This window comes from Haemaphysalis longicornis, unplaced genomic scaffold (genome assembly GCF_048455015.1).
Source record: "Haemaphysalis longicornis isolate Haplotype H1 unplaced genomic scaffold, Haemaphysalis longicornis Haplotype H1 scaffold_4, whole genome shotgun sequence".
Classification (NCBI taxonomy): domain Eukaryota; kingdom Metazoa; phylum Arthropoda; class Arachnida; order Ixodida; family Ixodidae; genus Haemaphysalis; species Haemaphysalis longicornis.
This window is the reverse complement of record NW_027526361.1, coordinates 68,388,372-68,411,317: the sequence shown is the minus strand read 5'-3', so window position 1 is coordinate 68,411,317 and position 22,946 is coordinate 68,388,372. Positions and strand designations below refer to the sequence as shown.

General features: G+C 46.6%; 1 protein-coding gene across 1 annotated transcript in view; it reads left to right on the top strand.

The window, feature by feature from the left end:
• The first annotated feature begins 61 nt into the window (after nt 1–61).
• Tbcd (tubulin folding cofactor D) overlaps nt 62–22,946 on the top strand; it is a 72,499-nt gene continuing 49,614 nt past the window's right edge. The window contains exons 1-4 of the mRNA XM_077707021.1: nt 62–602; nt 4,532–4,692; nt 6,678–6,816; nt 14,363–14,591. Of these exons, the coding sequence (XP_077563147.1) occupies nt 252–602; nt 4,532–4,692; nt 6,678–6,816; nt 14,363–14,591 (880 nt within the window). The 5' untranslated portion in view covers nt 62–251. The remainder of the gene's footprint in view (nt 603–4,531; nt 4,693–6,677; nt 6,817–14,362; nt 14,592–22,946) is intronic.

Below are 22,946 nucleotides of genomic sequence, written 5' to 3'. Positions count from 1 at the left end.
CCACTACTCTCCCCTCTTCCTGGTAATGCTGATATTCAGTACTCCTTGCTCTTTCTTTCACACTCTCCCTTCGCGGTGGGCTTGAACTGGGAGTGTCACGAAACTGCGAGGGTCACGGATGTGTGGGCCAAACTTGCTTTCCGATCCTGCCATGTTTTGACATCGCTAAATCGCATTGATTATAATAGAGCCTCAGAGTGAGCACTGCTGAATGCGCAGCTCGAAGTGACCGGCATTTGGCGTAGAACACAATGGAAGCCAGCACGCCCACGCGGGCCGGTGAGGAGCTCGATGACGAGACGTGCTTTCAGCAGTTCGAAGACTACGAAGTGGTTATGGGTACAATTCAAACAGTAACGAAAGGCGGTCTCAGCGAAAAGAAGCTTGAATCTTTGCTGGAAAAGTTCAAGGTGACGCTTGACAAGTATCTCGAACAGCCTTACCTTTTGGACCCCCACTTGGCCGAGATCGTCAAGGCTCTTGTGGATCCTGTCAAGTCGCCGCTCTGCACCGACGAAATGCTGAACACCTGCATGAGCTTCCTCTTAGTTGTGACTGAGGTCCGCGGGTACAAAGTCGTGGTGAATCACCTGCCTCATGAGGTAAGAATAAGGAGAGGTTTGGTGACGGTATGGATTGTGCGTTCGGTTGTTCGATAATGTACGAATAGCTGGTTGCTGCGTTGCCGTCCTTCGCCTTTGGCTAATTATTGCCGATGAAACTCTTCAAAGTTGTGTGGGAAGTCAGTTCGAAAGTAAGTTGAAACGAAAGCAACTTAATGCGTTTGCAACAACAGCAACAACAACAAAAAAATCAGTCAAGTTGTATAACCTGAATTCTTTTTATTGGGGGGCGGGGGGGGGGGGGGGGGGGGATGGCGAGGCCAACAAACCTTCTTTGCTGTCATAAGGCATAACAAAGGGAATAGCACCCGGCTATGCAATGGCAATGTATGAGGGAAATGTTCAACAGTTCGCAGGCGTTCATAAATCCACATTCATTCCCGTGAGTTCACGTTAAGTTGATTTAACATTCTAAAACTTCTCAGAGAGGTACAGTCGAAAGCTTTATGACAGTAAACACAGGAGCACGTGCCGCTCAATACATGCAGAGTGCTCTGGTGAGAGGCTGGCGTGCTCTTGCAGTTTGTGCGGTTGGTGGGCGCACTCCCTGAAGGCGCTTTATCGCGCGGCTGCCTACTGCATCAGTTACGTCACGGAGGATAACACATTTTTTATCATCCAATCATGCAGCGAAAAGTAAACGTGTTAATGTGTTTGCTCCGTTTCACGCTTGATAAAAGCCCCTCGTCGGCAGAAGTATTCTCTGGAATCGTTTCCAGATATCTAACATAGCTACCGCAGCAGACAACAGCGCAATCAACCATTGTCAGGGACTGGGTCCACCAAGTGCACGAACTATGACAGTTCACCATCCCATCGCTAGACCGCTCTGCATGTACTGAGCGACACGCGCTCCCGTGTTTACTGTCATAAAGCTTTCGACTATACCTCAGCGAAAATTAGAGGCATATTCGTGGCATATTAACATTTCAAAGCAATTCTCGTCGGCTTAGAAAATGCATTTATAGTGTGGACAATCATGTTCTGAAGGCCAGCATTGTCTTGAGGCAAGGGAAGCCACAGCCAAACTAAGCGTTTAGATGTCGTCTGTACGAGATTTCGGCGCACATTAAAGATCCCTAGGTGGTCAAAATTAATCCGGAGCCCTCCACCACGGCGCGCCTCATCGCCAGCTTTGTGTCGCCGCGTTAAAACCTACAATCAATCAATCAATTGGGAAGCATGCAATGTGTTACTCTCGGGGTACACACCACTTTTCTAGAATACCCACAGCAACTCGTGGGTGTGCACTCAGTAGGCTTAACGTTTGGGTTTGGAGTGTGTGCGAACCGGTACCTGTGTCTCGGTGTTCACTTTGACCATGCTGAAATGGAACAATTGGATGGACGTGAGGGACTGAGGTCCAATTCCGACCACGGGAAGCGTTTATTTCTTACACATCACCCACAATCATTCATCATCGTCGGCAGAGAAAGTTGGCTTTCCTGCAGGGTGTATTAGCGCACAACGGCATCAGTGAGAACACTAAAGCTTTGCCTTAAAAATTGGCGCTGCAGTGACTCTATTTGATTCATATCCGGTGCACGGCACCAGTACAGAATACTTTATGTGGCGCAGCGACACTGCAGCACATCCGCAGGGATACCTGCGTGTGTTTGCAATTGAGCAAGGTGCAGACATTATCATCTTAACATATTGGAAAACAGAGCGAAGACAGGACGGCAAAAAAACAAACGCAAGCACTTTTCCCGTGTCACCTTCGCCCTGTTTTTCAGTACGTTCAATTCCTACCAACTCGCCCGACAAGATTCATTGTCGCCTGGTAATCATCCTTGCCTGTCACGTCATATGATTTGAAGCTGACAACCATATTGTCACGAAGCCAAAGATGACGCGTTGTCTTGAAGGAAAAAAGTTTATTGGAGCAAACTTGTGCTCCCCTAACAACTAAAAAAAAAAAATACGCAGGCGGTGAAGCAGCAGTCAACAAAGTGATGTGCGTAGGCGAGTGTCGGTGAATCGAATGCCACAGCGTCCGCTCTGCGGGCATTTATCTTTCGGCGCGAGCGTCCCTCTAACCGTCAAATTACATAGAGAACATTGTAGATCAAAGAAGATTATTCTAGGCTAGCCGCGTTAGGGCGGAACACTCTCCCTATCACAAGAGATAACCCGTGTGGCAGAAAAAATGAAGAATGGAACACGTGCTTCACTTGGCACTCATAACAAAGCCCGACACGGCCGGTGGTAAAAACAAAACATAAACAAACAAACCCAATGCATGGTTCGCGCCAATATCGGGTACTGTGAACCAATCGATGACAGTGTGGAGTTCTGTTATAGTCACTGCAACCAGAGTTATGTATATTGAAGAACTCTGACCACAACTGGAGGTAGCAGTCAGCCAACTCACAATGTCCAGATTACTGTGCATGCGCATGGCACTCAGCTGCTGCAGCACCTTTGTAGTAAATGTCACAGTCCTGTGCCGTGAGCAGCTGAAATGTGTGGTGCAGGGTAGTGCACTGCACAGGCTTGGGTGGGCCGGGCTCGAGCCAGGTAGCACGTATTTTTTTTGGGCCCGGGCCAGGCTCAAGCTTGAATAACAAATTTTTCGGCCCTGACAGTGCTTGAGGCCCGGCAGTTGTGTGCTGCAAATTCTAGATTGTTGATAACAAGACCTTTGCTCCTTCGTCTTGTTGGTTAAATGAAAACGAGGGCAAATTGAACTTCAGCATACCAGGCTACATCATGCAAGTAAAACCAGACCGCCTGAAAAGACAGTCCACAGTCAATTTATTGTTTATCCACAAAAAAAACATAGGAAGGAGAGTTTTCTGTGAAACGAATTGAATGGAACAACGAAAGGCGGAATATCTGTTCACGAAACGCATAAATAAAAAAAATTATCCACTTTTCCCAAAATTTGCTAAAGGATCTGCGATGTGCCTTGAGTTCAAAGACTGTCGCAAATGAAGTGCATATTTCACCAAGTCAGGATATTTATATTGTGCAAAGCTCGGTTCAAGTTTTAAAGGAAATTTAAATTCAATATACTTGCTCTGTGTTACGTCTTCAGGTTAAAGACAGCAAACTTTTTCGGGCTTATGTTTATAGTCTATCAGACTCGGACTGATATTTAAAGACAGTCTGGCAGACTCACACTTATTTTATTAAATTTTGTCAGGCTTGAGCCATGCCGGGCACCACAGATCAGTGCTAGAATTGCCATGAACTGTGTCTGAATGGAATAGACCTAGTGTGTGAGAACATGCCTGGAAAATGGAAACAGTGAAGTGGTGCAGTGACACCCAGCCAGACCACCTCTGGAGGTTTAGTGCAAAAATCTCCAGCTTGAGTGGCCTGTTGATCGAAGTCAGTAGGGGTGTCGCAAGGACCAAGGTGTTTCGAGCAAAGTAACGGGCTTGGACGCATACTGTATCAGATGCTAGGATGCCGAAGACAGTTTATCTTTCACATTGTGGTTGGATGCCCACATGTGAATGGGACAGTAGTGCCACCTGAGGCACTATTGATGGCGCTTGAGCTACGTAGTGTTAGTGCACTGAGTAGGCAAAAGAGGGGGGGGGGGCTTAAGTCTGTAAACAGTGCTGCGGTGCTGTTGAATCAAGTTGAAAGGTGAAAGTCTTAAATGGCCTATGGTGCGGAAAAGGCTGTGGAGGTATTTAGTACAAGGCCCCAAAGCCTTCCTAATTTGGTACCAGACTTGCGTATATGGCCTCTGGAAAAATGCTTTCCCTGTCGTGCATGTGGGAAATAGTGAAGCCAACTTTGAAGCAGCTCAGTGTGTAGCAGAATGGCTTAAACCTTTATTTGACCATCCCCACTTCTGAGTTTCTGCATTTTTTTTTTCCAACTGTAAACCTTATTTGTATGTTCTTCCGCATTTTCTTATTCTCTCTTCCCCCCCACCCCCCCCCCTTCAGTTGTCAGACCTGGAGCCAGTGTTAAAGCTGCTCGAGAGGTTGCCACTGAGCGCGGTGTCTGTGAAAATACTGCTGCTCTGGCTTGGCGTGTTGTCCATGGTGCCTTTTCAACTTTCCCGCCTTGACTGCGGGGACACGGATGCAAAGCCAGTGGCAGAAAGGTGAGGCAACTATCGTAGCTTTTTTTCTCCTCCTCGTGCCCTTATTTGATTTTGTTCACTATGTGATGTACAAGATATCTGGTGGCAATCTTTGGGAGCTTGCACTCAGATCACAGACCTGTATTAGAGTTCTTTGAAAGTTAACTGGCTTTGGCGGATGTGTCTAGTTCTTTTTATGCCAATGTGTAACCTAAAAGCAAGGAAAACAAAGGGAGTGGGAGGCAGTACAATGTGGACAAGCTTCAGGGAACCACGAAAAATGCTTTGTATTTTGCCAAGGCAGCTTGTGAGCAACAAACAAGAGTAAAGTTTCTTGCCTTGTGTAAGCTTTGAACCCTACTTTGAACCCAATGGTAGTGCCACATTTGCTGTAAAAAGTCGGCGTTAGGGACGAGTCAAGATTTCATTGCTGAGATGTACACTGTGATCACCATATAGCCTGACCAATGAGAGGGTGGTCATTACGTGTGGTGTCGTAACAAGCGGCTTCACCGTTCTGCTGCACTGATTGGTTGTTCAGAGTTGCTTGCATTGTAGGAAGCTGACTGCTGACAAAATTCCTGCACCGTGTATTCGAAGTAGGCAAAATTAGTTCGGGTTGATTGATTGATTGATTGAGGGGTTTAACGCGCCGACGCAACGCAGGCGATGAGGCGCGCCGTAGTGGAGGGCTCCGGATTAATTTTGACCACCTGGGGATCTTTAACGTGCGCCGAAATCTCGTACACACGGGCGTTTTTGCTTTTCGCCTCCATCAGAAAAGCGGCCGCCGCGGCCGGGAATCGAACCCGCGACCTCGTGCTCAGCAGCGCAACGCCTTAGCCACTGAGCCACCGCGGCGGGTATTAGTTCGGGTTGAACTGCACCTGCCTGTCTACCGAAAAATGTCAATGAAGGGGAAATGTGCACTCAGTTTCTGAAAAGTTATTTTGAAGTTCCTTTTTTATTCAGCTAGATCATTTGTTGAAGTGAGACTTCCATTTAAATTTATTATATCTAATTAATCATCTCCCAATTTGCAACTTTCTGGGTCGGTAATGTCAATAAAACCTGGTTTAGTTGTAGCTTAGCCTCCTCTGAAACAATGCCGGAATTCATTTAGCTGCAAAGGATTTTAAATGGCAGATCCGCTGTGGCTCGCAATGATTATCTGGTATGTGGATGGCATTTCATTTAGTCGCTTTCATTTTTTTTTATGGGGGATATTTTAGTTCCAGCAGTATTTGATAGGCTAAAAGTAATGGTGTTGCATGCATCTTTAGTGAATTATCAAAAATAAGAAAGCCAAACGCTGTTCTGAAAACATTATGATGAGGCTAGTGTATGTGTAGTGTTCTATCTGCTACTCAGTTCATTTCAACTTTCTGAAGTTGTCCTTCAAGGCCTTGTTAATTTTGATGCCATGTGCAATTTACGTTAGTCTAAGATGTAATTTGCCTTTCGTGGGCTGATGGGCTTCTTTATGTACTATGGTACCTATGCAGCTTTATTTTGGACGGTGATTTTGAATGACCCCTGCATCAATATGGATGGTACAAAAGCCTAGGTGACCCCAGTAAGGCCAGAAGTGAACCAAAGCATGTTGAACGTGTATAAGACAGGGTAAATGGTTACCAAAGTTAATCAACAAGAGGGATTAGGGCAAATGAAGGTGAACTAGTGGGTAGTACAATAGATTAATGATTGATTATTGGTTGATAGTAATGACTAGTAAGGTGGGATTGAGGTGGATTTGGTTGAATTAAGAAGCGTTATGGTGGATTAAGGATGGTAAAATAGCATGGCTGCTGTGTAAACGGGTGGATGTGTATATATAAAAGGTACCCATTACAGTAGTACACTAGGCTTTTGCCTTGAAGACACAAAAGCAGACTTGAGTGTTTTGAGAAATTTTCTTTTTTCTTTCAGCTTGCCAGGTATGGCCATTGCTCGGTTGTGCATTCATTCATTTTTTTCTTATGTTTTTTTTTTCTTCTTTTTTGCAGGATTCTGAATGTGATCAAAGTCCATTTGGCTGCTTGTACAAAGCCAGACAGTCCTGCCTGCTTTCTGGCTGCTCACTTCATCACCCGTCCTGACATGAAGGACCTCTACTTTGATGACATGATGCGGTGGCTGCAAGAGGCAAGTGGCCCACTATGTTTTTCGACAGTTTTACAATTCCTACGGACGGGCCTGCTTGCTGTCTACGGGGGAAATACTAGTTTGCATTTTGCAGCTTTTATGTGGGAGGATGGTGATGACTGCTAGTAGAAGCGTGGCTGGCCCTAGCACAGAGGCCATGACCTTAGATCTCTATGCTGGCACAGGACTCGGGCAGTTGTCCTATGATTGGAGTGGGAACAGGCTTCTGCCGCTCCTTGCCAGGTTTTCTGCTGCAGGGGAATTTTATTGACATGCATGTTCACTTCAACCGCGAAAGCAAGCCTATGGCCTGGGCACTGGGAAAATTTGTGCTGCTGAATGTCGAAATGCACAGAGTGGAATTCAAATACATACTACCTCTGCATGTGTGCATTGTTGAAGTGTGCCTTTCTTGTTCATTTGTGCTTGCATTGCAAGGGGAAAGGTATGGTGCTGAGAGGGGAGGCGCAATAGTGAGGGGTATGCGCTTGCGTTCAATCACCTCCCTTATTCATTGCCCTGGCTTGCTAGCTGTGCGATACCGGCAGTGTGCTTACTGTCATTACAGCCATTCACGGCGTAAGCAGTGTGTTCAGAATGACAGCCTGTGCTACAAAAAAATATTTTCCTGAACTCCAAAAGGTTTACTGTAATGGTGCCTACTGCGCTAGTTTCGCCCACGTGTTAGTAGTAGCACCACAGCTTCTTCTGTAATAACACTGCCACTGCGACTGTGGTGGGTATGATCTGCGTTAGGGCCATTGATCTGGAATAAAATCTCCTGGCTTTTTATATTCGCAGCCACTGGAAACAGCAACACCAAAATTACAAGCCCATTCCCACTCACACAATGCTCATGACACATTTTGTAAGGGGGATTGACCAAAACGCTATGCCATCTCGCCGACCCAGCACCTCCCCGTATACACGTGTGGATGTGGCACATGCCCACACTTGGAATTTTCTTATTTCCTTGCAATAGACTGCTTTACAACCTGTTGATGAAATGTCATCCTTGTGAGGGTAGTCATAACTGTATTGATTACGTCATATCGCCCCGGACTGATCATCTGTCCCCGCACGGGGCACCTTGAGCAATCTTGGTGACGGTACTGGCGATACCGCGGACCCCGAGCCCCCAAACATACGCTGGATCCAACCGTGGCAATGTGTTTATAGGTGAAGGGTTAGAAACCATGAACGGTGGCCGTCGGAGCCCAGGTCAAGCTCCGGCGGATGGGCTCCCTGTCTGTTCACCAGGCAGGGAGCTCCGGGACCTCTTTGGCTACCAGGGTAAGGTCAAAGAAGAAAGTACCCCCGTCTCCCTGCTTCCCAATGTATCATATGGCATTTTCCAAACCCCCCCCCAAACGTGATCGGCCCCCGAAAAGGGGCCGCACCGAAGCTTCATTCCCACCCTTGCCAACAATTGCATCCCAAAAGCCAGATAACTATCCGCGCTTCTTGATTGTTGAATCTCTTGACAAGTCAAATCCCATCTCCTCCCAGTCAGTGTTCCTTATCACCAAATTCCTTGAAGGCATCCTTGGCAAGTCTTTCCAAGCCAAGAAACTGAGAACCGGCGAAGTTCTGGTCGAGGTGAACACTCACCAGCAAGCCACAAGCCTCCTTACCCAGAATCGCATGGCAGATCTGGACATCAGAGTCACACCCCACCGTAGCCTCAATAGCTCTCAGGGTGTGATTTCTGAGCCAGATCTGATAAATGAGACGGAAGCCGATCTGCTCGAAGGTCTGAAAGGCGAGGGCGTGACGGCAGTGAGGCGCATCACCATGCGGCGAGATGATAAGCAAATCATGACAAAGCATATAATCTTGACATTTGACCGTTCCACACTCCCCGAATCCATCAAAGCAGGTTTCATTCACTGTTCTGTCCGGCCTTACATCCCGAACCCGCGGCGCTGTTTCAAGTGCCAACGGTTCGGGCATGGCACCACCTCCTGTCGCGGCAAAACAACGTGTGCAAAATGTTCATCCCAAGATCATGATACAGATAACTGCCAGGCTCAACAATTAATGTGCAGCAACTGTCATGGACCTCATGCTGCGTACTCCCGCACGTGTGAAAGGTTCCAGATGGAAAAGAAAATAATAAATCTCAAAATCACTGAAAACATCACCTTCCCAGAGGCGCGGAAGAGGTTCGCCTCTTTTCCCCTGGGGAGGTACGCCGACGCAGCTCGCCGGGGGGCGGAGCGGCGTCTTGTTTCGGCGGGGACCCAGTACCGAGAGTCAGACTTGGTCCCGCCCCCGCCCCCCCCTGGGTTGCCTCTTGCAGCCCAACCCGCCTCCGCACCGCTCGCTGAGCCAGCAGCGGCTGTGGTGGCATCCACGTCCGGTGGGGATGCTGCTGCACCCACCGTTTCCTCCTCTCCACCGGCCCGAAGCACATGCAAGGGCCCGGACGAGATGGAGACGGAGGCAGTCGCAGCGACCCCCTCCCCTGCCTCACTGCCTGTGCCATCTGTCGTGCTCCCCACGCCTTCGGTACTGGCAGCGCAGGCAAAGAACGCCCGAAAGGGTACCACGTCAAGGGGGCCCAGTCCGCTGGGCACCCCCTTGCCATCAGATGACGACATGGACGTCGAGCCCTTCCGGCTTTCATCGCAGCAAAAGGAACGGGCTGCGACGTCCAGGTCAGTAGAGAAGGTCAGAAAACCCCTTTCAAGAGTGCAAGCCCCGAAAGACCCTACATAAATAATCACACTCCAGTAGCTCTAACACATCATAATGGGAAGAGAAAACATAGTTCAATGGAACTGCAGAGGCCTTCTGAATAATCTTGACGACGTGCATGAGATTCTGCATGCCAACCAGCCAAGTTTAATGTGTGTCCAGGAAACACATCTGAATTCCAAACACACAAATTTCTTGAATAGTTACCTGGTATACAGGAAAGACAGGGATGAATGCACACACTCTTCTGGCGGTGTGGCCATAATCGCCCGAAAATCCTTAGCATGCCACCCTGTCACCTTGAATACCGTCCTTGAGGCTGTAGCAATACGCTTAATAATATTTAATAGGTTGATAACGGTATGCTCCATCTACATTCCTCCTGATGTTACACTTTTGAGCTCTGACTTCGAGGCGCTGGTTGACCAGCTGCCCGAACCGTACATTCTAACAGGCGACCTGAATGCTCACAATTCTCTTTGGGGCTCTTCTCGTACGGATGCCCGGGGGCGCCTGATAGAGAGGTTTCTTACATCCTCTGGAGCATGCCTTTTCAACAATAAACAGCCTACATATCATAACATAGGACACAACACATACTCATGTCTTGACTTGGCTATTGGTTCGGCAATTCTCTTTCCATGTCTTGAGTGGGGTGTGGCCACGGACCCATATGGTAGTGACCATTTCCCTACTTCATTAACGTACATAGGTACAGGCCCAAGCAGTCCATCTTCCCATAAAAGGTTTAATGAAGCAAGAGCTACATGGAATACATTTACAGTGACATCTCAACTACACCACACATCCATAGGACACCTACACGTTGAAGAAGCTACCCAACTGCTCACGGCGCACATCCTCGACGCCGCCGAAAAGTCCATTCCCCACGCCTCTGGTGCCCCGCGCAACCAGCGGAGGCCGTGGTGGAATGAGGACTGTAGGCGGGCGCGAGAGGCCCAGAACAAGGCGTGGGGTGTCCTTCGTCGGTACCCCACGTCGGGTAACCTCATTTTGTTCAAACGGGCCAAGGCGTTAGGAAAACGTGTGCGCCGTGAGGCAAAACAAGAGAGTTGGCGCTCATTCATAACATCTATAAACTCGTACACAGACACACGCAAGGTATGGACACGTATACGCAAACTCAAAGGACAACATACACACAGCCTGCCCCTGGTCAGTACAACAGGGGACACACTGGAAGACCAGGCTGACACACTCGCACAACACTTCCAACACGTGTCCAGTTCAGCACACTACACGAACACTTTCTTGAAGTACAAAGCCTCTTGTGAAAAGAAGTCCCTACACGATAACATCAAATCACAGACTTCTTACAACTCCCTGTTTTCACTACGTGAGCTGAGGGCTGCTCTGAGCACGTGTAAACCCTCAGCTCCAGGCCCAGACAACATTACATACACAATGATACAACACCTACACGCAGACACACTTGAAGCACTTCTACATCTATATAATAAAATATGGCTTTCGGGGCACATTCCACACTCTTGGAGGGAGGCCATTGTAGTAGCTTTCTTGAAGGAGGGAAAGGACCCGTCGTCCCCCTCAAGTTACCGTCCAATAGCCCTGACGAGCTGCCTGTGCAAGCTCTTCGAGAAGATGATCAATCGCAGGCTCGTGTACTTCCTCGAGTACAATGGTCTTCTCGAGAGCTGCCAGGCAGGCTTTAGGGTGGGGCGATCGACGAACGATCAACTGGTTGCACTTGACTCATACATCAAGGATGCCTTCGTACATAAGCAGTACTGCTTAACTGTCTTTTTCGACCTCGAGAAGGCCTACGACACCGCTTGGCGTTATGGGATCCTTAGTGACCTCAGGTCATTCGGTGTTTCGGGTAATATGTTCAACACTCTTGTTAGTTATTTGTCGGAGAGAGCGTTCAGAGTAAGAGTTGGTTGTGCACTTTCAAAGGTTCACGTCCAAGAAAATGGCGTGCCGCAAGGTGGCGTGTTGAGTTGCACTCTCTTTATCGTAAAGATGAACTCTCTGGGAAAGGCACTTCCACCAACAATCTCTTATTCTATGTATGTAGACGACGTGCAAATATCTTTTAAATCATGTAATATGTCAATATGCGAACGTCAAGTCCAGCTTGGTGTCAAGAAGCTTGCCGGCTGGGCAGACAAGAATGGGTTTAAATTGAATCCTGCAAAAAGCTCCTGCGTTGTGTTCTCCAGGAAGCGCGGGGTCCATCCGGACCCAGACATTACTCTGAATGGTGTGTCGCTTCCTGTGAACAAGGAGCACAAGTTCTTAGGTGTTGTGTTTGACCATAAACTCACATTCATTCCACACATCAAGAAACTTAAACATAAATGTCTGAAAACAATGAATATACTTAAGGTTCTCTCCCATCAATCGTATGGTTCCGACAAAGAACTCCTACTACGGCTCTATACTGCGTTGGTTGGGTCTCGGTTAGACTATGGCAGTGTGGTATATGGGTCGGCGACTAAAACAGCGTTGCGTATGCTTGACCCAGTGCTACACTTGGGGCTGCGGCTTGCGTCGGGTGCTTTTCGCACTAGCCCTGCTGAGAGTCTTTATGTCGAGTGTAATAAGTGGAGCCTTGAGAACCAACGAACATACATGGACTTGCTTTATGCTTTTAAGATTTCATCGCTGAATAATCATCCTTTTTATCCTGTCTTTAACGATACATCAACATCCCTGCTCTTTGTAAATCGCCCATCCGTTCCTCTGCCCTTTTCACTTAGAGTGAGAGAGCGAGCCTCGGATCTCAGTGCTTTGTTTTTAGATGTGTACAGGTCATCCTTTTCAAACAGTTTACCGCCTTGGCAAGCTCGCCCTGTGTCGTGCGACCTTTCTTTTATGAGACTTGACAAAAATCGTGTACCACGAGCTGCAATACTGCAGCACTTTCTGGCTTTGCAGTTTAAATACACATGTGCCGAATATTATAGTGACGCTTCTAAAACCTCCAGTATGGTGTCGTGCGCTGCTCATGGTCCTAATTTCAATGCAGCCAGAACCATGAACGTGCACACATCAATTTTTTCTGCAGAAGCGTATGGAATTTTACTGATTGTACGACACATACTTGAAAATCATATTCCAAAGTCTATCATCTACACAGATTCCTTGAGTGTCGTTCGCGCACTGTCATCGCATACACCCGCCAAAAACCACATAATTAATCTTGTATTTAACACTATCATGTCTGTGTATGCAAAGAAGCATGAGCTGGTCCTCTGCTGGGTCCCAGGACATGCAGGGATCGCTGGGAACGAGTTGGCAGACGAGAGGGCCGGTGCTGCTGCACTCAGGAACACTGTGGACATTACAACGGTACCCTACACAGACCTCAAGCCACACATAAGACAACACTTGCGCAGAACATGGCAAACACACTGGAATGAACAGACAGACAACAAACTACATGTAATAAAGCCACACTTGGGACGGTACACATCTGACTCGCACAACAGACACACGGAAGTCGCCTTGGGTAGGCTGCGGATAGGGCACACCCATGCAACCCACTCGTATCTGCTGACGGGATCTCCTAGACCCCAGTGCGGCAGGTGCGGAGAGGCCCTATCCGTAGTGCACATACTAATCACATGCAAGGCACTCCACACAACACGACACAAACACTTCAGAGAACTCTACAGACAACATATTCCCCTACATCCATCTTTTTTCCTAGGTGACGATGCCATTGTTTCCGTCAAACGTGTGTTTGAGTATCTGTCAGAAGTGAAGTTTTTAAACCTCATTTCCTATCACGCATCATGAAATCTGGCCCTTTACACCAGCCATCCTCACTGTCTTTTATTGATTTTACCTTTGTTCTTGCTTATTGATTTCAGTGTCTAAGTTCTCACCTCTCATATTTAACCACTGTTTTGGCGCTCTTTGCCCTAGTTGGCCTTGCGCCATTAACATCCAACCATCATCATCATCATCTGATCATCTGTAAATTTATTTTGTCAAGTGCACAAATGCATGAATGCTCTTTGGATCAGAAAAACTGCTTTACTCACAGTCTTCTTCTCGTTCTCTGCAATATGTGTTATAAACCGAACAAGCTCTTCGGTATTACAGTTTGTTGACCCCTTCTTTGCTGCTTGGGTTTTTTTCTTGTCAAATGCAGAGCACATGTTCGCTCTGCTCCAATAAACGCTCATCTCAATGGGGGCCTTGCATGACAATACATATATGATAAACTAATACCATTTATTGGAGCAAACTTATGCTCCGCATTAGACGAGAGAAAAACACAAACAGCGAAGAAGCAGTCAACAATTTTACATGCACAGTCGATTGTCAGCGAAAAAAATGCCACGGTGTTTGCTCTGCATGCATTTATTTAGAGTGCTTTCATTTTTGGAAACATTTAGTTACATCCAGAACATTTTTGATCAAACAAAAACAGTTTAGAATACTGACCCAGAGCTACCCTTTCGTAGTTAAACAAGATCGCCGATGCTGCGAACAAAAAAAGAAGGAAACGCACATTTTGCACGAAACATAGGATAAGATAGCTGGGCCCCGGTATGCGCTAATAACAAACATAAACAACTCACAGGGTATGGTTTGCGGCAGTATGTTACTATTAAAAGCGCTTGGCCTTCAAAGAAGCTTTGCCAGCACATATTAGGAGGGGAGGCCCATGGCGTATGGCACGTGTTCTGTATGGTTTTCTGATTGTTTACTTTTGTACCAAGAGCCAGGTGTGAACTGTCCTGAAAACTGAATTTGGTGCAGTGTGCCTAACACCTTGTTGTGGTGCGACATCACATTGGACGACGTGCCTGCCACCCAACAGTGAGGCGATTCCTGGCACTTTTTGCAGCATGTCACCGTGGGAGCAGATGAAGGGGAGGCGAAATGGTCGGCAGGACAGCTGGACGAACGGACGATAAACGTTTTGTTAGCACTGGCCATGATCTTCAAACTTGCCAGGCGTGACGTTGTCATGAAGTATGCGCCGAGCATAATGGATTTGTTGACTGAAAAGGCGTTCTTCACTTGCGGAAACTTCCTTATACGACGACTTGCAGTCAAACTTAGCCAACGGATCGGTAAGTGACGGCCACCAAACATTGTTTTTTATTTTTTTGGGTGAAAGCTTCTTTAGTGGGATTGATGGCATCTTCAAAAAACTAATGCATTTCCCCATAGATTGGTTGGTCGGCGGAAAACCTCTGATAAGATCTCTGGACACATGGCGCGTGCGTGAAAGCATGCTTCCATTCTGTCAGAACAGTTGCTTAAAAACTACGAAATGGAATGGTTCTAGATAGGACAGTACATGCATTGATCATGAAGCAGTGCAATGGTATACCTTTATCTCATAAACCATGTATCGGAATACATTTAGATCGGTTATGGATGCGTTTACTTAGTGCGTTAAAAAAAGTCGCATGGTTCGTTCTTCATTTGCGATTTAGGTCTTTGAAGGTGTGACAATCAATTGATTGCATATTTAGTTTTTGCGCTTCTCCCAACTTTGTTTAGAAAAGGACGGTGAAATTTTTTTTAGAGTGCAAGCTTTTAAGCGCCTGCTCCTGCGGTCTAGCAGCGCTGTCGTCTTTCGATGTAACTGAGCGAACGAAGAGGACGCTGAAGGTAGACGAGATCGGGTGAGCAGGAGCAGAGGAGGAAAGTATTACGAAAGTGTCAGGGGAAGAGCAGTATGCCGTGGCCACGCAAGACTCGTGGAAAGAAAAAAGGAAGGAAAACTGCGCCTTGCCGTTTAGTGGCTCCTGAGAAAGAAAACGTGAAACCGGGCATCCATGAAAGCAAGCGTCCTGTTCTTTCAAGTTCGCAAAAAGCTCAGAATCCCAGCACGTGCTGCACGTACATCGGTCGTTGGTCGTCCTCTGCGTTGCGTGGCTCATTGGAACCACGTGACGTTTGTGCAGAAGGTTCAAACACGATTTACAGCAACAACAACAACAACATGCTCGGCAGCGATGACGGGGTGTAAGATGATGCCAGAGTAGCGTACGCTGTCGTGCTTTCACTGATAGCGCGATCACTTCCTGAGATGCAGCAGCTATGTGCTGTGACCGAGAAGACTGCAGTTCATGCCGCGCTCAAATTTCGCATTAGAGAGTATCGTAGTAATCATTGGACAATTTTTTTCATGCAGCTTTTTAATACTTGTTTTGTTACAGTTAGAGGTCAGATGTCCTTTTTTATTTATTTATTTAGGTACCCTGTGGGGATCCTGGCACCCGAGCCATTGCGCGATCGCTAGGTTAGTGCCGTTTCACGGCGCTCTTCCCCTCTCTCCTCGAAATGCCGGCTCGTCTCGGCGCCACTGTGTAGAGCCGAGCCGTCTTCTCAAACTCCTGCCTGAACTGAAGGCTGCAGCTACCGTTGCGGCGATAAATACTGTCACGCAGCAGGTGCTCCACCCTAGTAGTGGAGCTAACCTCACCTCATTGGTCCGTTTGAACGATTCCCGAACTCCCCCTCTCGCCGGGACGCAAACGCGCGCCCTGCACGGGGGTCCGTTCGGGGAGACGCTTCGAGGACGCCAAAGGCGTTGGCCAAAGGTATGTGACGCTTTCTTTACCAGCCGGCTGCAACTCTGTTGCGCCGGCGAAAGCCCACCAGCCCTCCCGGCTGCCGGCCCGTGCCTTAGGCTGCTCCTGTTGTCCCTACGCTTGCACATAGTAAGGCCGTACCTACCACTCGACCATCACACCGTGCGGTACGCGCCTGTGAGCGAATGGGCCCCGTCTCCCTCGCTGCTGCGAACCAATCTGGCCAGCACGGTGATGTGCGCGCACTGGATTTCGCCCTGACCGAAGAGCCCACTGGCTCTGAGCCGACGACGTGCACACTTGCGGGTGGCACCCCATCGCCCCTTTCACTGAAGGGAAGTGCGTATTTGTACTGTTAATCATGTAACTGGGACACTGGTGTAAAATAAACGTCTTCCCTCCGTACCCTGGGCATGTTCCTTTCTCGCCCCTACTCCACCTGCCCAACAGAGGCGGTGCTGAGTTGGCGCGACGGCGCTTCAGTATCGTGAGCGTGCTCAGTTAGCTCGAACCCACGGTGGTTCCTCGCAGTGTGCATTAGTGCCTGCCTTGTGCAATGCTAGGGCTACGCATATTGTGAGGTAGAGAGACCACAACCCTCAGGGCCAGCGGCATTAGAAAGGGGAGTGGGTTACAATAGTTACAAACATATTATAAAACAGAGCAGAAAAATAATAAACAGAACAAAACCAGGAAAATACACTGTACTGCAATGCTTCTGATTATACATATTAGCTAAAGTAGTTTTGAAAAGGTGGTGGTCCGAAATTGTTGCCGTCAGTGCGGGTTGGTGGTTCCATTCTTGTGATGTACGCGGTATGAATGACTGGGAAAAGGTGTTAGTTCTGCAGGACACCAAGCCAACTTTATGGACATGATTTATGCGAGCTGAAATGTACCGAGGAGGCAGAATGAATTCACGTAGCTGGCTGTGACAGAAAAGCTTATGAAAAAGACAAAGGCGAAGGATTTTTCTACGAGATGATAAGGAGGGTAATCCGAGGCTGGATTTCATAGTGGTTATATGCTAGCAGTCCAGTTGTAGTTAGAGAGTATAAAACGAACAGAGCCATTTTGGACCATTTCAAGTGAGTGTGTTAGATTGTCTAGGATCCCAAACTGATGCAGCATATTCCAGTTTGGAACGGATAAGCGTTTTGTAAAGAGTCAGTTTTAATGTTGAGGAGCCTGTGAGAAATTTCGACATACGTAGCTGAGCATGCGATTACCGCTATTAATTACGTACGCAGTATGCACGGACCAAGTGAGGTCGGTAGTAATATGTATTCCGAGATATTTGTAAGTGCTGACAGATTCCAATGGAGCATCGTTCAGATAGTAAGTGGGCAATAGACGTTTAGTTCTAGATATGAAAAGAAACTTGCATTTGCTGGTGTTAAGTTCCATTACGCATGTTTTGCACCTCAGAAATAGCATTGATATCGGATTGAAGGGTTAATAGGTCATGTCATTAGATATTTCACAAAAGAGGACACAGTCGTCGGCAAACAAGTGAGTGTGAGAAGTAACAGATAAAGGTAAGTCGTTAATGTAAATAAGAAATAGCAGGGGAGCCAGAACAGATCCTTGAGGGACACCAGAAGAGACGTTCGTTCGGGGTGAGACGTTATCGTTAGCTAAGACAAACTGAGGGTGGGTAAAAAGAAAACATTCAAGCCAAAATAAGAGTTTGGGATCAAGATTAAGGTTTTGTAGTTTGTGAAGTAACAACTTGGGACATACTTTATCAAACGCTTTTGAAAAGTCTAAAAAAATGCAATCAGCGATAGATGAACGATCAAGAATGGTGTTTAGTCTGTGGATGAAAGATACAAGTTGAGTTTCGCATGAATAATTTCTTCTGAAACCATGTCGGCACTTGGAAAAAAACGAGTTAGATTCAAGAAAACCTGCCAGGTTGGAGTATATTATGTGTTCCAATATTTTACAAGGTATGCTGGTTAGCGAGATGGGCCGGTAGTTAGATGGTGAATGTTTGTTACCCGTTTTAAACAGTGCAGTTACCTTTCCAATCTTAAAGTCGATGGGGAGACAGCCTTCATGAAGCGATTGTTTGAATATCTTTGCTAGTATGATTGAACAATAAGAGCTTGTATTTTTCAAAAATTTCGGACTGATCATATCACACCCAAGAGACAAGGAAGGCTTTAAAGGGAAGCTGAAGCGCTTTCCAAAAAAATTGAGTTAGATTAACAGTTATATAGTTTCTTGCACGCTGATTCCGAATATCACATTGAAATTTATCGTACATGAGTCCAAGTGGCATTTATCTTGCAAAAAGCGCGGCCCCGTTTGAAAGACGCGCGCTTTTCGTCTTTTGACGCCGCTGATTGGTTGCGCCCGTCATGACGTCAAAGGAGGACACCCTTCGGCCGCGCGGGTTGTCGGAAGCATTGCGAACGATCGCACGGTTGCCTTTGTGGCAATTTAGCTTGCAGTTTAATTTTCGCACATGACTGGAAGTTTGTTTTGTAATTTCCCGTGCTGTTGGTTCAATTATCTTGGAGCTTAAATTTGCTTTACACGACAGAGAACCCCAAAGCAGTGACTGTGACGTCGACTAGTGGGTTCCATCAAAATATTTTTGAATAAGGCAATCAGCATAGGGGGACTTTATACCTTATGTTAATATTAGGTACTGCCTTAACTGTTTCTTATTATACACAAAACCATTTATGCCGAAGATTAATGGGCGTTTTATAAACAATCTACCAGCGAAAAGCACGTACGTGCACTGCGCGAAAAAATAGCGTTCATGCGCTGTAAACGTATATGCGAGACACATCTTGCCGGTACACGCATAAACCAACAAGCAGACTCTGCTTCCGCATTTCCTTTGTTCGTTGTCGCCCACCCCAGCCCCGTTACTCATCTCCGTACACAGACCCACACGCGCGCGCCATTTCGGCAGCGGCGCTACGGCGCCTCCGCGATTGCTAGCTGCACTTCGATGAGTGGCGTCTTACTGCTTCACATGCATTTATTCTGAAAACACTGCAGCATACTAGTGCCTGCTCAGCATTAGTAGGGCTTGATTTTCGCTTGTGCGTTGCGCATTCTGCTTCAATATTACGGCCACCTCGTTATAATTAACAGACCAGTCGGACAAGGCAGTTACGTTGTAGTTACGTTACTTTAGGTAACAATCACCAAACGTTTGTGATAATGAATCATTGGCCTGTTTCAGCATTTCTAGATTTAAGCATTTACCGCGCTAGTCGGACAGAGGCCGTATATTTACTCTTCGCTCCTAATTTGTTTAGTATCATCATTATATATATCACCGACTATCACTGGAGCACACTTGAGGTTCAGTGACAACAAGTGCTTGCCAGGTTATAATATGCAGCCACACAGAATCTTGGGCAAAAAATTAGGCCCTCGCAGTCAACACAAATTATGGCACGGTGGTGGTTCGGAGTGGTGTTTTTTTTTTTAATTCCAGACAAACATCACCCTATGTATACATGTATACTTGCAAAATAAGTAATCTGGTTGTCCTGGTTCTTTTACTTTGTAGGAATACTGTTTACCTCTTAGCCGGGAGAGAACTTCTATCAGGATTGGCCCCTTGTTTTATAGTTTCGCCAAAAAATTGTTTTTTTGAACACTGTCCTGAGCCCATAGGGAAAGAAAACCGACGCGTTTAACGAAACAAGTATTTCCTGAACAAATGTGACTTGGTTTCTGGAATGGAACTAAACATCCCCGGCCAAAGTACAGCAGTATTCCCCATCCTTCCTAAATCTAGGATCTAATGTGAACATTCACGTCCGTCGCATCAAAAAAAAAAAAAAAAACGCATTGGAGCGGTTTACAAAGTATTTAACGTAGTGTAGTATATTCTCTGTCATCAAGCACAGCCGCCTCGGCTGTCGCTTCCGTATGTTATCAAGCATCCCGGAGTGGCATTATTCTGCTTAGGAATACGGCATGATAACGTATGCCTCGTTTGGCGTTCGTGCATACTTTTTGAACACGAAAATTGTACAAATGAGTGCTATCAACCACAACAACAACAAGTATCATTCACAAGGAAACACGGCGAAAAGAGCATGGCCGACTAGCCGAGGCGGCCGGAAGTCCAGGTGTGACGTTTTTCAGCCGGTTTTCGCCCGCGCTCTTCGGTCTTCCGGCATCGCGCGGCGAGATGGGGGCGGGGCATCGGGCCACTTTTAAATATTTCGTACACATGAACTATTCAATGTGTACTTGCTGCTAGTCAACTTTTCTTTTAATTCTAAAACCGCTTCACCTTCCCTTTAAGGACTTGATTACACTTTCTACACCAACGTAGTCAATAATAATAGGAAGCATGGATAGGTAGTCACAATGCGGGGTAGTGGGAGCAGACACATCTGTGGTTACCGAAAAATTTCTGGAAAAGGCATCATTTAGGGCTTCTGCACTCAAATGAGGAGGAATGGTGTTACCGGCACTGTCAATCAAGGTTCACATTTCGCTATCTTTGGGGTTAATAACGCGCCAAAATTTCTTAGGATCAGTTAATAACATAGTCAGTAGTGTGGTGTTAAAATAGCAATATTTCACATTTTTTATCGCGGCGGTGTACTCTTGTGAGGCTTTTTTGTAGTTGTCCCATCAAGCGATGCTGGAGGATTTTTTCGCGCCCCTGTAAATGCGGCGCTTTTTGTTTAAGAGACGCTTAATCTGTAGATTGAACCATGGTGCATTGCGGTTGGATGTGATAGTGCGAACAGGAATGTATTTATTTGTTATTTGTTTCACCTTATCTGCAAAAACAACCCAGTTAGTTTGAACACTACGACTATAGAAGGTGGAGAGGAAACTATCAAGACATGTGCAAAGTTCATTATTAATGGAGATAGAATCGTCTTTCCCGTACTCATGAATTGCATTAACCGTTTTTACATGCTTGGGACAGAGGATGCATTGATGTTGAACGATAGCGGAGTATAATCGCTTAATCCTGGCAGATGGGTAATGTTCGAAACAAAATCGGAGTGGGACGTAAGCACAAGATCTAGTGTGTTAGCTACCGACGCAGTGGTTCTGGTAGGTTGCTTTACTAATTGTGACAAGAAAAAATAGAGCACAGATTTGAGAAATCATTTGCGAATGTGGAAAAGGGGCTGATAGTAGGTGGTTCAGTTGCCCAGGAAATGTTTGGAATGTTAAAATCACCTATTAGAAGCGAAGGAACTGACGGGTGGCGAGACCTAATAAAGTTAACAGCGTCATGTAGTTCGTCGATGAAGGACAAGGGTGATGCAGGAGGACGATAGCATACACGGACAGCAACTTTTCGATGGGAGGGTTGGATAATTGCCCATACTATCTCCAGATCTGATGGAACGTGAACACACTGTTGTTTTTGAAACAGCCAGCAATACGCCGCCCCCTTGGCAGGCTGTCCGATCACATCGGTAAAACGAAAAAGAATGAGCACAGTCGAGTAATTCGTGGTCAAGTTTTGTGTTCAAAGTGTCTTTTTTTTTTTTTTTTTCCCCCAAGAGTGAGCCACCCCTCTAGAGAGCAGTATTCGTAGGCCTGAGCAGATTTTAAGGGATTATAAGTCAGGCCGACGAAAAAAAGTACTTGAAAATGCAGTGATGGAAAAAAATGGAGCTGTGGTGGCTATGAATGTACATTGAAAACCAAGAGAACGGTTGTGTGTACAAGGTATTGGTGCCCACCAAAGGACTACAACAGACGTCTTTGCCCACCAAAGGACTACAACAGACGTCTTAATTATGACGATTGTAGGAGCCTGTTGTTGGGGGTCAATGCTAGCTGTAATAATGCATTAGTTAACCCAGTTTCTCGAAAATCCGGCGTCTCTGGCATACCGACAGCACTTAAAGTGCCCGATTACTAAAAAAAAGAAAAAAAAAGAAATGCTAGTCAAATGATACTCAGAATGGATCCAGATTTCTCGGAGAAGCTCCTGTAAACTGATAAAAGCAGTTGAGTTGAAAAGAAAACTGGATAAGTTTGGGTCCCGGGGGGGGGGGGGTGTAAAGTTGGACTTTGTAAATGTGTTGTGGGCTTCTACTAGTAAATGTGCGTTAGAGATGTACTAAAGCTTACACGAGCAATTTGAGCATATTAATCATTCAAGTAACAGAGGCACAAAAAGAAAAAAAATTATATAGGCGATCTAGTGAGTTTCGTTGCGGCCTTCGACTTGGAAACGTGCATTACAGGCATGTGTTGGGGCCTACAGGACTAATTTGTGCATGCTTATTACAGAAGTAGCATTTAGGGGAGTAGCAGATTGCTTACTCACTAAATGTCCTCTTTGCTTGGTGGGGCTAATGTGGGCATGGGCCATAGTAAACGAGAGAGAAAAAAAAAAGTCTCAAAAGGAGAAGCATGATGACAATAATGAGAGGACAAATTTGGCAATTGTACGTTGACGTTTTCACAATCACTACATAATAAGAAGTGAAAGTGAACATTTCGACAGACTTCTGTCTGGTTGGGAAGTTACTGAACTGAGATTTAATTAGGCTCCAACCAATACAATGCAAAAGGCAAAAAACCCGACGTTTCGAAGCCGGCTCGGCTTCTTCTTCAGGGGTGACAGTGGCCACGCTGCATCTGCGTCTTCTCACATTTGCTGGCCTCGCACAAAGCCCCTCGCTGCGGCACGTAATCCGTGTGTGTACACCGAGGGGAGAGTGCCAAGCGAGCGATTAACATTCCCAGGTGTGCGTTGAATATGCCACGATTCGAGGAAAAGCCGCTTCCTCCAGTTCGTTTCCCTTTCGAGGATGGCCGTTCCGGAGAAGTCAATTTTGTGGTCGGCCACTTCGCAGTGTTCGGCGACTGCGCTGCGGACTCTATTTTGTTTCCGGACGTCGTTCTCGTGTTGTC